General features: G+C 43.7%; 1 protein-coding gene across 1 annotated transcript; it reads right to left on the reverse strand.

Annotated features, from left to right (window-relative positions):
* Positions 1-5422: 5422 nt before the first annotated feature.
* LOC137028097 (zinc finger protein 214-like) lies at positions 5423-16902 on the reverse strand. The gene is made up of 4 exons (XM_067396857.1): positions 16787-16902; positions 16316-16371; positions 8392-8971; positions 5423-7772 (listed from the first exon to the last, which is right to left on the reverse strand). The coding sequence occupies exons 3-4, from the start codon at positions 8435-8437 to the stop codon at positions 7003-7005; spliced, it is 816 nt and encodes a 271-aa protein (XP_067252958.1). The 5' UTR covers positions 8438-8971; positions 16316-16371; positions 16787-16902; the 3' UTR covers positions 5423-7002.
* Between the last annotated feature and the right edge of the window lie 223 nt (positions 16903-17125).

Below are 17125 nucleotides of genomic sequence, written 5' to 3' on the forward strand. Positions count from 1 at the left end.
CTGAGGGGGGTGATTTTTTTTCTAACTCATTCTTTTAAATTATATTAAGCCTTAAAGGAACACTCCACTTTTTTTGAAAATAGGCTCATTTTCCAACTCCCCTAGTGTTAAACAGTTGAGATTTACCGTTTTCGAATCCATTCAGCCGATCTCCGGTTCTGGTGGTACCACTTTTAGCATAGCTTAGCATAGTTCATTGAATCTGATTAGACCGTTAGCATTGCGCTTAAAAATGACCAAAGAGTTTCAATATTTTTCCTATTTAAAACTTGATTCTTCTGTAGTTAAATCTAAACTCTCATTCAGGCGTAATAATCAAGGAACTTTGCTGCTGTTCCATGGCTGCAGCAGTGCAATGATATTACGCAGCGCCCGTGAGCCCCTGCTTGCACAGGGAATGTGCCTTGCAACCATGGAGACGTATGTGAGAGACGCTGCGTAATATCATTGCACTGCTGCAGCTATGATATGGCAGCAAAGTTCCTTGATTATTACGCCTGAATGAGAGTATAGTTCCTAACCATATCAGCCTAGAAAATCACAACTTTTCATTTTCTGTTGGTCTTAGTACACGATTTAACTACAGAAGAGTCAAGTTGTAAATAGGAAAAATATCAAAACTCTTTGGTGATTTTTAAGCGCGATGCTAACGGTCTAATCAGATTCAATGAACTATGCTAAGCTATGCTAAAAGTGGTACCGCCAGAACCGGAGATCGGCTGAATGGATTCGAAAACGGTAAAACTCAACTGTTTAACTCTAGGGGAGTTGGAAAATGAACCTATTTTCAAAAAAAGTGGAGTGTTCCTTTAAAGTTCTGCATAATTAAGGCCGTGGTCACTTGAGTGACAGGTAGATGCCACTGCTGTCTGTGAGCTGTCACTTTACCACAGCTGCCGCTGAATTTGGCATCTTAGCCGTATTTGTGCTCGATTATTTTATACAATTATAAAATATGGCTTGCTGCATAATATTCAAGACTGATGTGTGTCTGTGTAGATGTGCATGCATGCGGAAAATAAACAGAAATACGTTGTTGGACCTGAAAGTTTTGTTTGTGAGATTTACTACAATGACAATGGCGGGAGGATATCAAAATCTAACAGCACTGCTTGGATATTATAACTAAAACTGCTGCACTATTTTGAAAAAATATACTTGACACGGGCTCATTTATTTGTTAGATACGATCGTGTACAGTTTTACAAACGCTGCTCAGAAATGTTATGCAAACAATGGATAATATATCAATATTTCATGGACAAAAAGTACTGTTTTTGTTTTGCAATGGACAAGTGCCACAGATTGGACTCATCTCGCGATCTCTATTATAAAGGTATGAAGTCCCATTTTAATTTTCTATGTTGTTATTTGCACAGCCAACACAAATTACTGGTGTTGGAGCATCTATATCTTAAAAAAAACACCGTAGATTGACAGTAAACCTTTAGAACTTTCTGATGATAAACTTATCTTTATTAATAATTTAGATAGTATCTAGATAGATAGCTCCTTTGCATGCTAATATGGTCACGTCGAGCTAGGCGGGCGTGATTTCAGCAACCAATCACATCAGCTCAAACCACCTCCCCGCCTCTTTGCCCATTTTCAGTTATCCGGGAGTGACGTGCGGTGACGCGCAGCTAAGATCGCCGCGGCCTCATTTACGCGTCAAAACTGCTGTTCAGAACTCTATGGGTGACGTCACGGACACTACGTCCATATTTTTTTACAGTCTATGATAATAACGCATAATTTATATCATGAGGCAAAATTATATAGTAAAACTTTTAAATATTGTCCATCTTGGAGTTGATCTGAATCTCACAGTTGAAACTGCTGGTCTTGAAGATGAACTTTCTTCACTGTGACCAATTCAGATGACGTTTCTTTGTCTTGTCGTTTGTTATAGCTTGTTAGTACAAATTTATTTTAAAGAGATCTTATTGCTTGATTTTATTATTGTGTCACATTTGGTGGTGTTAAACTTGAATATGCTGGATCTGAAGATGAACTACACAATGTAGTTCACACCCATAACCCTATCTCTCCACCCATTAAACAGGTTAAGCTCCACCTTGAGCTCCAGGTCATTTGGCTCTGCAGTGAAATCCACTTGAATAAAAGACGAATCGCAACCCTCAACTAGGAGTCACCACACATTATCCGCTTGTTAAGTCGTGACGTAAAGAACGCCGTTTCCGGGTCCAAGCCTCGACTCGTTTCACTTGAGAATGCCATCGACAGCCGTTTATGGGCGCTATTTATTCATATTAAACATCGATCATTTAAAAAAGTTAAACATTTTAAATACTTACAGTCTACACAACAGTCTCCGTGCTCACAGCGTCACAGATATTAATATTTGAATGATTTATAAAAGATGAATCATTGTCTGGCCATCTGGAATTTTGATATGGAGATAAAGGTTGTAATTATATATTTTTTGTAGTATTACACCAAATCGTGTATGTATATTAGCACCATTTGTTGTTTTCTTGTGGTATGAGATAGAGCGTTAGGACCCGGAAGACTTAACAACCGGATAAAACGGATAGTACCGGCCCTTGATTCTGATGTGTTCAGCCGTGTTCAAAACCATTGTAAATTTCTGGAAAACATTCAGCTGACCGCATTGCATTATTGCCGCTGCACCACATTCATAGTTTCTCTCCAGTGTGGATTTTCATGTGTATCTTAAGGTTTGATGATTGTTTATAACTCTTTACACATTGATCACATTTGAATGGTTTCTCTCAGTGGGGATTTTCATATCTTCCTTAAGGGTTCCTTGTTGTCTAAAACTCGTTCCACACTGATCACATGTGTGGATCGTCATGTGAACCTTGAATCTGTTTTTGTATGAGAAACTCTTTCCACACTGACGGCAGGTGAAACATTGAAAGAGTTTTTTCTCCAGTTTTCACATGATGATGTTTCTCCTCTTCACTCTCCTCATTCTTCACCACCAGATCTGAAATGACAGTAAAAATAAGTAAAATAAAAAATCTGAGAAATGGAAGCGAAAGTAGACAACAGCAACATCTCAGGTTACGACTGTTACCATGGTTCCCTGAGAAGTGGAACATAAATTATGTCACTGTGGGAATGCTCCTTGTGAGCCGAAATCTTGATTGGCTACTGCAGTCAGGTGACGTGATAGGCGGACCAGCTGGCTATATAAAGGCTTTATGTTGTCAAATGTATTTTACACAAATGAACTAATTTTAAATAATAAAATTTAACCGTTGTAGATTTTTTACTTGACACACTTACGACTTGCCTCCTAAAAATAGTTTAAAATAAAAGTAAAATAAAATAGCTCAGATCATATGTAGTTTGGCCTTCTAATGTTGTCAATCAATGTGAATGTTTATCAAATTTTATTTCAACTGACTTTCAGGCCTAATTTTGTACCTTGCACATAAAAAGTGTCCCAATATTATTTTTATATTTCTGGTTACAGCCTATATGGTCCGGGTCAAATTGACCCTGGATTCAATACAATTCCCCAAAAATCACACTAAAAAACAAAATACAACCATGTACAAATGATTAACTTTTAATATCAATACTTTTCACACATTACATAAATATATGAATTTATGATTTATAAAAATGTTTTTAACCACTATTTATAAGACTGTCCATCCCCCCATCCATTTGACATTTACTATTATACATTTATAACAATAATATATTAGCCTAAACCTAAAGTAATCTTGACCAACTATATATCATTTGAAAGCTTTCAGACTCTAGTTTTCATACCTGGTGACTGAATTTTAAAAGAAATGACAGAGCAATAGAGAAATGACACACTGTGATTCTTTCTGTATGTTTTTTTATGTGTTTTAGAGATTGAATTCAACTAAAATATCATATAACATTACTGCCCAAACTTCTTCAGGTAACCACACACAGTATTGAGAATCAATGGTTCACATACTTATGAATGTGGCCATATTAATAAATTCAGCTATTGTTTTGTCTTGTGAACTAAATGTAAACATCTTTTATGTAAAATATCTTACTCAGGACAGTACTGAATAAAAAATAACATGCATTTTGTATTATCTTCCTTATTTTGTTAAAATTATTAACATTTTCACAGAATCTGCAAATTGTTCACATACTTTTTCTTGGAACTGTATATGTTCTTGGAGCAAACTCATAATGTAAGTGTCTAAATAGTTCCAGTGAATGATAAATGAAATTAAACTTAATGTTGTTAAACTAAACGCATGAAATAACTACAGTAACAACACTGAAATAAGAGTGCGTGGTTTATGTATCAATCAGATGTGCTTTAAAAACCCAGCACATTTTCTTTCTAAATCATCGTAAAACAGGAATGTGCTCCATATAAAAAAAAATAAAAAAAAGTTAACTGATGTTTCTGACAACTCAAAATGGGTCAAATTGATCCGCAACAGCACGGGTTAACAATGTTTTTTTCACAACTCTTAATGTTTTTTTCCCCCTACAAACAGTTAATCTGATGAACTGCTTTATATCCTTATTGTTCTTCAGCCTCATGAATGAAGAATCAGGAATAAACACCAACCTCTTTGTTCTTCAGTGTGTTTAATTCTGCAGTGTTCTGGATCTCTCATCTTCTCACTGTCCTTCAATAAACTCTGTCTTTGCAGATTTCAGCTCTTCCTGATGGTTTGATGCTCGTCTTCACTTGTAGACTGATGGGAATTTTCCAGCATTTATTGGTGAATTGCAGTGGGAGGAGCTGTGTTCATCAATGAATCCTGAAAAAAAGTACACAACTGTTTTCAACATTGATAATAATCATAAATGTTTCCTCAGCATCAAATAATCATATTAGAATGATTTCTGAAGGATCATGTGACACTGAAGACTTGAGTAAAGAGTAAAAAAACTTATTTTAAATCATTAAAAATCTTACAGATTCCAAACTTTTGATTGGTAGTGTATGTCATTAATTACTCACCCTCATGTTGTCCCACATCTGTAAGACCTTCGTTGATCTTCTGAACACAAATTACTATATATTTGATCAAATCCGATGGCTCAGTGAGGCCTGCGTATATAGCAGTAACACTACCCAGAAAGCTTCTAAAAACATATTTAAAACAGGTCATGTGATTACAGTGGTCCAACTTTAATATTATACAGTGACGAGAATACTTTTGTGTGCCAAAAATAACAAAATAGCAACTTTATTCCACAATATCTACTGAAGGGCGATTTCAAAACACTGCTTTATAAAGCTTCGAAGCTTTACAAATCATTTGTTTCGAATCAGTGGTAAAAAAAATCAAGGGTATTTCTTGGCTTTTAGATGTAACAAATCATTCATTTATTCTTGATGCTAGAAGAATCAGTAGACAATAACTTAAAAAAATAAGTAAAAGTAGAAATGAATGAGTCAGATCTCTCTCTTTATTGACTAACAAGACAGCAAAGTATCTCAAGAGAATAAAAGTGAAGGACCGTTCCAAAGCTACATGACAGTATATCTTACATCTGTCTTTTCTAACTAAACTATAAGTGGAAGAATAACTAGTTTTAAAAACAACAATGAATAAGTTAAAATTAAATCAGCTTCTTCTTCAGCTTCCTGATAAAGAACAGTCTCAACCTGTAAAATCCTTCTACTTTCCTTCTTAAAAGTGTAAACAAACTACAAGCGATACATATTATAAGATATTGTCCATCTTTGAGTAGATCTAAAATCTCACAGTTGAAACTTCTGGTCTTGATGATGAACTTTATTCACTGTGACAAATATTTTCTTTGTCCTGTCACTCGTTGTGGCTGGTTAGGACTTGGGTTGGACTCCAGTTCTGGAATTGAATACTTAAGGTCAGGAATCGGATACTTGTTATAAAACATTATCAGCATTAGGGGGCGTATGATGGTCGAGGAGACAGAACAAGCAAGAGGGAGATTTGAAGAAAGACTGTAGAAAAAGAGATGGCTAAGAGACAAAAAGAGAAAAGCTCATAAAATGAAGCGATATGATCAGGAAAGAGCTTTACTACCCACGTTAATATTAGAAAAGCTTTTCAGTGCTGGAGAGAGCTAAGCGGGAAGGCCTGAAAACAGATGTGGAGGCTGCTTTAATTTCCGCTTCATACGAGAGAGGGTTGCATTTGTTTGTTCAGCAACAGGCTTGTTCGACTTGATGCAGCGCCGCACAGACCGATTGGCGGCTGACTTGAAGCAGTGCATGCTGGTAAGAAATTTTGTCTGACTTGAGACAGTGCCGACGCCATGTGACTGTGACGTATGATTTCAAAGTACAGCGAATACTGAGTATTCGAGATCAGCCGCCTGAGTCAGCCAGCAGTTTCTCAAGAGGAGCTGCACGAACTCTGATGACGACACAGCTGATTCATGATTGGCCGGATTCACTGCATGACAATGATCATGTGTTTCATGTTTACTGTCACGCCTTCAGTTCCACTAATGCTCACAAATCTGTTTTTACAACAGTTAAAGCTCTTTTCATGTAGTTGCGAAGTTATATTGTGTCATTTTTCTCAAAATAAAATTGATAAAATACGTTGAATCCACTACATTTGGTGTTCGAATAATATGTGCTCATGTTGAACTTTATTCTTGTAAAAACAGATGCTGTAAGCAGTACATAAAGTACTGCATGAAAACATCAAGTGTAACATCAGTGTATTAGTCAAATATTGCATTTACTTAACTTCAGCTGTGATAAAGCATGCAAACGCAGCATGAGCGTCACTACGGGAAGCAGAAAGTGTCCGACTTCACGTCTCCGTTTTCAGCTCCTCCCCGCCTGCAGCCGATGACAAACACACCTAACAACTTTGAGATATAACATACCCACCTTTAATTGTGCGTTTGCTAGTTTTATATTTGTTCTTTTTGAATTACTGTTTACTTGTCTTTAATGCTTGAAATTTATATTAGGAAACACAAGGAAAAAAGTTCCTTGTGTTCTTACTTCCTTATTATTGTGTCACGTTTGGTGCTGGATCTGAAGATGATCTACGTACTGTGATTGTATTTCATATGACTGCGTAGAGAAGATGACTGTTTGAAACTCTTCCCACATGCAGTGCAGTGATACGGTTTCTCTCCAGTGTGAATCATTGTGTGTGCTTTTAAATAATCTGACCGACTGAATCTCTTGTCGCAGTGTGAACACTTGTAAGGTTTCTCTCCAGTGTGAATCATCTGGTGCTGTTTTAAATGTCCAGCTCTAATGAAAGTCTTCTCACACTCAAAGCACATATGATTTCTTACACCAGTATGTATTTTCTGATGAACTTTTAAATTCTGAACATGTGTAAAACTCTTTCCACACAAAGAACATGAATGTGGTTTCTCCTTTGAATGAACTTTCAGGTGGATCATCAGGCCTGAAGCCCTCAGAAATGTTTTACAACACTGATCACATTCATGTACTTTCTCTCTAGTGTGGATGTTCATGTGACGCGTAAGGGTTCCTTTTTGTGCAAAACTCTTTCCACACCGATCACATGTGTGCCGTTTCTCTCCTGTGTGGATCCTCATGTGAACACTGAGATTCTGTTTGCGTCTAAAACTCACTCCACACTGATCACATGTGTACGGTTTCTCTCCAGTGTGGATCCTCATGTGAATCTTGAGATTCTTTTTGCGTGTTAAACTCTTTCCACACAGATGGCAGGTGACACATTTCTTCTCTTTTCTTTTCAGTAAAGAAACACTTTCAGTCTGTGAGCGAGTTTTTCTTCTTCTAGTTTGTACATGATGATGTTTCTCCTCCATCAGGCCTGAAATGATAGTAAAAGTTCCCATGTTTCTGTAATATTTTTAAAAACTATACAACAGTGATACAGTTCTGTAAGTCTCTCAGATGGATATTTATTTTAATGAAAACTTTGTTCTTGTACTGATTTTAAATTCACAATTACAAGCCGAATTCCAGAAATTTTGGGACGTCTTTTAAATTTGAATAAAATGAAAACTAAAAGACTTTCAAAGCACATGAGCACTAATTTTATCAAAAATAGAACATGGATAACATAAAATGTTTAGGAGAAATCTTACACTTTTATCCAATAAATAAGCTCATTTCAATTTTGATGCCTGCTACAGGTCTCAAAAAAGTTGGCAACAAATGGCTGAAAAAGCAAGAAAAAAAAAGGGAGAACATCTAGCAACTAATTAAGTTAATTGATATCAAGTCTGTAACATGATTTGCTATAAAAAGGATGTCTTAGATAGGCAGAGACTTTCAGAAGTAAAGATCGGCAGAGCTGTGAAAGAGTGCATAAAAAGATTGTGGATTGCTAAAAAGGCTTTACAAACCTCATCATCTACAGTGCATAACATCATCAAGATTCAGAGAAACTGGAGAAATCTCTGTGCGTAAGGGACAAGGCCAAATACCTTTATTGGATGCCTGTGGTCTTCTGGCCCTCAGACGACACTGCATCTCTCATCGGCATGATTGTGTCAATGACATTACTAAATGGTCCCAGGAACACTTCCAGAAACCACTGTTGGTAAACACAATCCGACGTGCCATCTGCAGATGCCACCTAAAGCTCCATCATGCAAAAATGGATTGTTTCTAAGTGGAAAAGTGTTCTATGGTCATACAAGTCTAAATTTGACATTCTTGTTGGAAATCACGGACACCATGTCCTCCAGGCTAAAGAAGATGGAGACCTTCCAGCATGTTATGAGTGTTCAGTTCAAAAGCCAGCATCTCTGATGGTATGGGGGTGCGTGAGTGTATACGGTATGGGCAGCTTGGATGTTTTGGAAGGCACTATGAACGCTGAAAGGTATATAAGGGTTTTAGAGCAGCATATGCTCTCCTCCAGACAACATCTATTTCAGGGAAGGCCTTGTGTATTCCAGCAGGACAATGCAAAACCACATACTGCAGCTATTACAACAGCATGGCTTCATTGTAGAAGAGTCCGGGTGCTGAACTGGCCTGCCTGCAGTCCAGATCTTTCACCTATAGAGAACATTTGGTGCATCATTAAACGAAAAACGACCACAAACTCTTCAGCTGCTAACCTATCATGCAAGAATGGGACCAAATTCCAACACCAAAACTCCAGAAACTCATGACCTCAATGCCCAGACATCTTCAAACTGTTTTTAAAAGAAGAGGAGATGCTACACCATGGTAAACATGCCCCTTTCCCAAATATTTTGAGACCTGTAGCAAGCATCAAATTTGAAATTAGCTAATTTTGTGCATAAAATTGTAAGACTTCTCAGTTTAAACAATTATGTTAACTATGTTTTATTGTGAATAAAATATTGGCTCATGTGACTTGAAAGTCTTTTATTTTTATGTCCCAACTTTTGGAATTCGGGTTGTAATTAGCCATTGTAAATTTTTCACACAACATTGTTATGACAAAATATCGTACTCGGTTACTAACGTAACCTCGGTTCCCTGAGATACGGAACGAGTACTGCGTATGGGGAAAGGTCTCCCTTTTTCCCCGCTGCTGAAGCCTTTTTCAATAACGCAGTGTAACTGCACCGTCATTGGTTCACTCATAGACAAGTTGTTGAACCAATGGCGGCGCGGCATAGCTGCGCGGCCTATGGCGACAAAGCGCGCGAATATTCCCGCCGAAATGGGCGGGGTATAGGGCTATATAAGCAGGCGTTTCGCCATAGGATTTCAGTGTCAATCGACTGAAGCGACGACCCTGAGCCGCAGCCTCGGGGCACGGCAAGTGACGCAGTACTCGTTCCGTATCTCAGGGAACCGAGGTTACGTTAGTAACCGAGTACGTTCCCTTCGATACTCACTCGTACTGCGTATGGGGAACGAATTCAACCACGCCGTGCCACGGCTGGGAACGATATAGCTTGCATTTGGCCACCCAGAGGGGGGCAAAAAGGACAAGCGGAGGCAAAGCCTAACCGAACCCATGGTTACACTGAAGGAAGATACTTCCTATGGTGGCGTGAAGCGGGACCTGTTGGAAGCCGCTAATCACACCGACAGGACCCGAGCTTGTAAGGTCGGGACATCGAGGTGATAGAACCTGACAAAGGTGGACGGCGAAGACCAGCCGGCCGCCTCACAGATGTCTTGGATGGAAACTCCGTTGGACCAAGCCCACGAGGAAGCCATTCCTCTAGTGGAGTGGGCCCTGACTCCTATGGGGCAATTAGTGCCCAGTGAGGAGTAGCACAGGTTAATAGCATCCACTATCCAACGGGAAATGCGTTGTTTCGAGACCGGAGACCCTTTGGTGCGGCCGCCAAAACAAACAAAGAGCTGATCTGACTGTCTGAAAGACTGTGATCGGTCTATGTAGGTCCTCAATGCCCTGACTGGGCAGAGTAGCTGCAGCTCTGGTTCGTCCGCCGAGGGAGGAAGAGCAGAGAGCGAGATGACCTGAGCTCTAAACGGAGTTGAGAGCACTTTAGGGACGTAGCCATGCCTAGGTTTCAGAACGACCTTAGAGTCACCAGGCCCGAATTCGAGGCACGCACGGTTCACGGAGAGGGCCTGCAAATCGCCAACACGCTTTACCGATGCTAGTGCTAGTAGCAGAGCGGTTTTAGCGTTAGGGGCCTGAGGTCGGCTGAACCCATTGGTTCAAATGGGGCTCCTTTCAAGGCCCTGAGGACCAACGAGAGGTCCCAGGAGGGAATAGTGAGAGGGCGAGGAGGATTCAAACGCCTAGCACCTCTCAAAAAACGGATCACGAGCCCGTTTCGTCCCACCGATTGGCCAGCAATAGGAGCGTGGAACGCTGCAATGGCTGCTACGTAAACCTTAAGCGTGGAAGGGGAGCGCCCCATTTCCAAGCGTTCTTGGAGGAAAGACAGTATGGAAGATACGTCATCTCCACAGGGTCTATGTTGCGTGTTGAACACCAATCAACAAAGACTGACCACTTCTGGTCGTAGAGGCGCCTCGTAGATGGGGCTCTAGCCTGAGAAATGGTATTTAGGACGTCCCTCGGGGAGGCTAGTCGGCTCCCATCGAGGGACCAGAGGTGCAGAGCCCAGAGCTGCGGCTGTGGGTGCCAGATTGTTCTGTTTGCCTGAGAGAGGAGGTCCCGTCTCAGGGGAATCGGCCACGGGGCTCTTAGAGAGAGCCTGAATAGCTCTGAGGACCAAACCTGGTTCCTCCAGAGCGGGGCCACCAGAAGGACTCTGTGCTGGTCTTCTCTGATACGCCTGATGACCTGGGGGATCAGTGCGATCGGAGGGAAAGCATAAAGGAGCGTGCTGGGCCATGTGTGGGCCAGAGCATCTACTTCCTTCGAGAAAAATGTTGGGCAATGAGAGTTGTCTTCTGAGGCGAAGAGGTCTACCTCTGCCTTCCCGAAGAACTCCCAGATCGTGAGGACCACTTGGGGGTAGAGCATCCACTCGTCGGAGGGGATGTTGCTCCGTGACAACATGTCCGCACCCAGATTGTTCCTGCCAGGAACATGAGTCGCTCTGAGCGACTGAAGCCTCGGAAGAGCCCATTCCAGCAGACGTTTCGCCAGAGCGCATAAGCGGCTGGACGAAAGACCGCCTTGGTGGTTCAGGTATGACACCACCGTCATACTGTCTGACCGAACTAGAACATGACGTCCCGTCAAGTAAGCCTGAAAGAACTGAAGGGCTTTCATCACTGCTAGCATCTCTAGACAGTTGATGTGTAAATGGCTTTCCTCGTGGCTCCACGAGCCGAAGGCCGGTCTGCCCTCGCACACAGCGCCCCAGCCCAAGTTGGAGGCGTCTGTTGAGAGCACCGTCCTCCGTGAGACCGCCTGTAAAGGGACTCCGCGTTGGAACCATACTGGATCCATCCAAGGTTTCAGGGCTAGAAGACAGGCCCGATTGACCTTGAGACATAGGCGGCCGTGCCGCCATGCGCTGGGAGGAACCCGGAACTTCAACCAGTACTGAAGAGGCCGCATCCGAAGAAGGCCTAGCTGCAGCACCGGGGAGGCGGAAGCCATCAGCCCTAGCAGCCTCTGGAAAAACTTCAGAGGGAGATAGGCTTTGTTCGTGACAGATGCCGTGAGCTGCTGAATTGCCAGGGCGCGCTCTGGCGAGACTACTGCCGTCATACGGACCGAGTCGAAAACTGCTCCCAGAAACGAGATTCGTTGAGTGGGGCATAGCGAGCTCTTGGCTAAGTTGACCCTGAGACCCAGGCATTGTAGATGGCTGAGGAGCACGGATCTGTGGCGTTCCAGCTCGTCTCGCGAACGGGCTAAGATGAGCCAGTCGTCGAGATAATTCAGAACCCGGATTCCCATCTGTCTCAGAGGGGAAAGCGCCGCGTCCATGCACTTGGTGAAAGTGCGGGGAGCCAGAGACAGCCCGAAGGGCAGGACCGTATATTGGTATGCCACCCCTTCGTATGCGAATCTCAAGAATCGTCTGTGACGGGGGGCTATCTGGATGTGAAAATACGCATCCTTCAGGGTCCAGCGAGCAGAACCAGTCCTCGGGGCAAATGTGCGCGAGGATCTGCTTCAGCGTCAGCATTTTGAACTTCCGTCTCGTGAGGGAGTGATTCAAAAGCCTGAGGTCTAGGATGGGTCTGAGACCGCCATCCTTTTTGGGGACCAGAAAGTAGCGGCTGTAAAAGCCTGTCTCGCTCTCTGACGGAGGAACCATTTCCACAGCTCCTTTTTCCAGCAACGACATGACTTCGGCCCGGAGGACATGAGCGTCGTCCGGATTGACCGATGTTTGAAGCACCCCGGCGAAGCGGGGGGGCCGTCGTGCAAACTGGAGCGAGTAGCCCTGGTTTACGATCCCCATGACCCATTCTGACACATCGGGGATGGCCTGCCAGGCCTCGGCCCGAGTGGCTAGGGGTTGAATAATGTTGGGTGACAGACCGCCGTTGAGAGGGTCGTACACCGCGAGGGGTGGAAGAGGAAATTTGCTCTTTTTGTGATGAGGTAAAAATTTTTCCGCCGTGAAAACGGCGTTTGGAGTGGGCGCAACAGGTGTGGGCCCAGCTGTCACTTGAAGTATGTTTCCCACGCCCGGAAATAAACGAGGCGGAGGGGAAATTACCCGTGGGAGCTTTTGGGGTGGTCCGGTCGTAACGGGACGGTCCCCCATCCTCTTCCTGTCCGACGAATCAGGACGACTTCGGAGGCACCGGGTCCAGCACAATCCTGGGCCGGGGTCCCTGGCGCCTCGGGAAGGGAGGGCGCTTCGCAGGGCGCGAGCGCTGGCGATGCTCCTGGGGCGGCGCTGCCTGTGTTGCAGGTGGGGCTGGTTTGTTCTGCTGAGCCGGCGCAGTCCTGGGGCGGCTAGACGCAGAAGCGGAGCTGGAGCGCTTAGGCAAGAAATGCCTCATAGCCTGAGACGATTTCTGCGCGGCAGTAAAGCGCTCAGTGAAGCCATCCACTGCAGGCCCGAAGAGACCAGAAGGCGAGACCGGGGCGTCTAAGAAGGCCGTCTTGTCTAGGTCTTTGATCTCCGTTAGGTTGAGCCACAGGTGGCGCTCCAACACGACCAGGCTGGCCATGGAACGACCGATGGCCTGGGCCGTAGCCTTCGTAGCTCGCAGGGCAAGATCCGTGGCGCTGCGGAGATCTTTGAAGGCTGGCGCGTCGATTCCAGACTCATCCAGAGAGCGGAGGAGTTTGGCCTGGAATGCTTGAAATATGGCCATGGTGTGGAGCGCAGAGGCAGCTTGGCCCGCCGAGGTGTAAGCCCGTCCAGCCAGAGTAGAGGTGGTCCGACAGGGCTTGGAAGGAAGGGCCCTCTTCGTCTTCCAACCCACAGCCGCGGGAGGACAGAGGTGAGCAGCCACCGCTTCATCTAGGGGTGGCAAGCGCTCGTATCCCTTCTCCTCGGCGCCGTCGACGGCGGTGAGGGCGGAGCGGTGCGTAGTGTGGAGGCGGGCAGAGTAAGGAGCGCGCCACGACTTCGTCAGCTCTTCGTGGACCTCAGGAAAGAAGGGCGCTGAACGCTGGCGAGGTGCTTGGCGGCGGCCTGGCAGAAACCATTCGTCCAGGCGGCTGCGAGACGGCTCCTCTGGAGGGGCCCACTCGAGGTCCAGCTCTTCAACGGCTCTAGACAGGATGCGGAAGAGCTCGGCATCCATGCCCTGGCCATGCTCGATGGGTTCCAAGGGAGGCGGTGGAGCGGGGTCTTCCGGCTCGCCAGCCCATCCTTCCGCTTCGGAAGCCGCAAGAGACATGGAGTCGTCTTGTTCGTCGTCTGTTCCCCCGAATGAGACGAGGTCACTCGCTTCTGCGGAGGGACGCTGCTCAGGGCGAGAGAACAGAACTGGAGAGAGTTCCCTGGGAGGAGAGGGCGAGGCACGCGGGGGCTGGGCCGGCGTGAGCTCGCTCAACTCCTGGCGCTGAGTCGCTCTACCCCGCTGTCTTTTCCTCGCCGGACCGCGGGAGGAAGGAGACGGGAGGGCGCGAGCGGCGAGATCGCCCTCAGTGAAGAAGGCGACCCGCGAGCGCAGGGAAGCGAGACCCGCGCCCGCAGTGCGGGCATGAGTCTCCAGCGAGCGCGCTCGTCTGCGTGGGGCTTGCCCAGGCAAGCGACACACTCGCTGTGTCCATCGTCGTCGTGCAGGGGGCCCTGCAAGTACCACATGAGTGGCGGGGCATCGTGAGACGCCGCTGCCGTGAAAACGGCAATTGGGTGGCTCTTTTAGAGCGGCGAGGGCCGCGGAAGCTCTTAAAGCGGTGAAAACCGCTGGAAATCGCTCTTTTAGAGCGGCGTTTAAGCCGCGGATGAAGCTCTCAGGCGGCGCGCCGGATGGCGGCAGGGGACGCACAGGAAGCGGCCGGAAGCGGGAAGCGGGAGGCGGCGGCTCGGCGACGGCGCTAGAAGCTGCAGTCCGCGAGGGCGCCGGCGCTTCTTCCACCGGCGAGTCCAGGCGAGTCCGCTGCGGGAGCCTCTTCAGACGGCGGCGAGAGCAGAAGGCGGCGAGCTTCTTCGGCTTCAGGCGGAGATCAGCGAAGAGAAGTAGATGTCGTCGCTGAAGGAGAAAACACTGAAATCCTATGGCGAAACGCCTGCTTATATAGCCCTATACCCCGCCCATTTCGGCGGGAATATTCGCGCGCTTTGTCGCCATAGGCCGCGCAGCTATGCCGCGCCGCCATTGGTTCAACAACTTGTCTATGAGTGAACCAATGACGGTGCAGTTACACTGCGTTATTGAAAAAGGCTTCAGCAGCGGGGAAAAAGGGAGACCTTTCCCCATACGCAGTACGAGTGAAGTATCGAAAGGGAACCTCTCCTTTTAAAAATAAGAGTGTTACTTAAAATGATGACACCCAGGAAGTGACATCATTTAAATTATTTCTAGAGTTTGTTTTGGATGTTGCTACTACATTAAAAATCTGTAATCTTTTATACTAATTCACACATTTAAGTATTTATGTTCACCTATCCATCCACACTCTAAAAAATGCTGGGTTATTTTACTCAACCCAAACACTGGGTAGAGACTGCTGGGTAAGGATGCTGGTTTGATTTAACTCAATTTGGGTTAAAAAAAATGTTCTTAATCTGTCACCCAGCAATGCAGCCAAAATTCTGTGTGTGTAAAAGTGATTTTGTAATGTCTAAAATTTCTAGGTTTAATTTCAAACCCATTTTGGACTCATTTTAATCCAAATTGGGTTGTTTTTAACCCAGCATTTTTTTAGAGTGTAGTAAAGTAACTTTACATTTATCTACTTTTCATTAATAACATTTATGGGGGAAACAACAGATGCCAAATTTAAGCAATGTAATAATAAAAATTATAGAAAAAACAAACAGAAAAATATAATTTTACAATTTTGAGAGGTACCACCAAATAAACCACCAACTGTGTTTAACGCAAAGGATTAGTTCACTTTAAAATGAAAATTAAAATGAAATTTCTTCTTTCTGATCAACACAATCTTGAGTTATATTAAAAATATCCTGATGCATCCAAGCTTTATAATGGCAGTAAATGGGAAATGAGTATTAAGTTGGAAAAAAATGCATCCATTCATCATAAACTTACTCCACACGGCTGCAGGGGATTAATAAAGTTGAAAACTGAAGGTGGTATGATGGAAACTAGATATTTTACTTAATAACTTGTTAAATATGATATTTTTCTTACACAACTGCAAACTAGGATGCGTCAGGATATCTATTAATAAAACTCTGATTGCGTTCAACAGAAAGAAGAAAGTCATATACACACGAGGATGGTTGAGGGTGAGTAAAGCTTGGGGTAATTTTCATTTGAAAGTGAACTAATCCTTAAACAACTTTTTTATGAAGTATTAGTTTTGTGTTTAATATGAAACATGGTTTATCACAGAATGGAAAATGCCATTATTATATTTACCCATATCTTGAAGATGTCAAAATAGTTGATTGTGTAGTTTGTTGATCTCCTCAAGTCTGTTGACACCAATAAAATGATCTTAATGTGGCAATTTACAGATGAAGAAATCAGCATAATGAATGAGGTAAAAACAGTATCTATTGACATTAAAGAGGCTTTTCAGCTGCTCTGATAATCGTGATGATCCATAGACTATCAATACTCATTAAACAAAACATTCAGGATCAGCAGCAGATCACCTCACTTTATTCTTAGCATTTGCTGATAGAAACAGATTGTTTGAGTCAAAATATATGCTGAAAACCTATATTGCTAATATTACTAATTTCTCAAAAACAAAAGCAGTAGGATAAGACATACACTATGAAAACCATCTTTATCAAACATTGTATGTGTCCATATGAATCTAAATAAAGTTCGATTTCCTTATAACTACAATCATAACAATAAATTAATTCGTTAGCATCTTACCGTTTTTTATGTGTAGAGAAGCAGAAGCATAGCCCTTCTTCTTTAAGTGCTCTTCAGATAACAGACACACAAACAGCGCCGAATCCGATGAAAATCATTCAGAAATGACCCCGTAAAATGGTATTTAAACTGTGTAAAAAGCTAAATATTATGGATCTAGCGTGAACTGCTCACCTCAGAATTGGGAGCGCGCGCTAGAGATGACGTCATCGGCGCGAGGCAAAGACAACAGTAGACTATCAAAAACGAAAAAACATTTCTATTTGTTAACATTTTCATATTATTTAACTTATATTTCTATCTTTTAAAATTTTCACTGGTTTATTTTATTTATGTATT

Source organism: Chanodichthys erythropterus, chromosome 10 (genome assembly GCF_024489055.1).
Source record: "Chanodichthys erythropterus isolate Z2021 chromosome 10, ASM2448905v1, whole genome shotgun sequence".
Taxonomy (NCBI): Eukaryota; Metazoa; Chordata; class Actinopteri; order Cypriniformes; family Xenocyprididae; genus Chanodichthys; species Chanodichthys erythropterus.

Excerpts from the sequence above, each read along its gene's own strand:
- LOC137028097 (XM_067396857.1), bottom strand. The coding sequence starts at position 8,437 with ATGCAGTGTCGTCTGAGGGCCAGAAGACCACAGGCATCCAATAAAG. Across the intron at positions 7,773-8,391 it reads ACCACAGGCATCCAATAAAG|GCCTGATGGAGGAGAAACAT; the intron begins GTATTTGGCCTT and ends CTATCATTTCAG.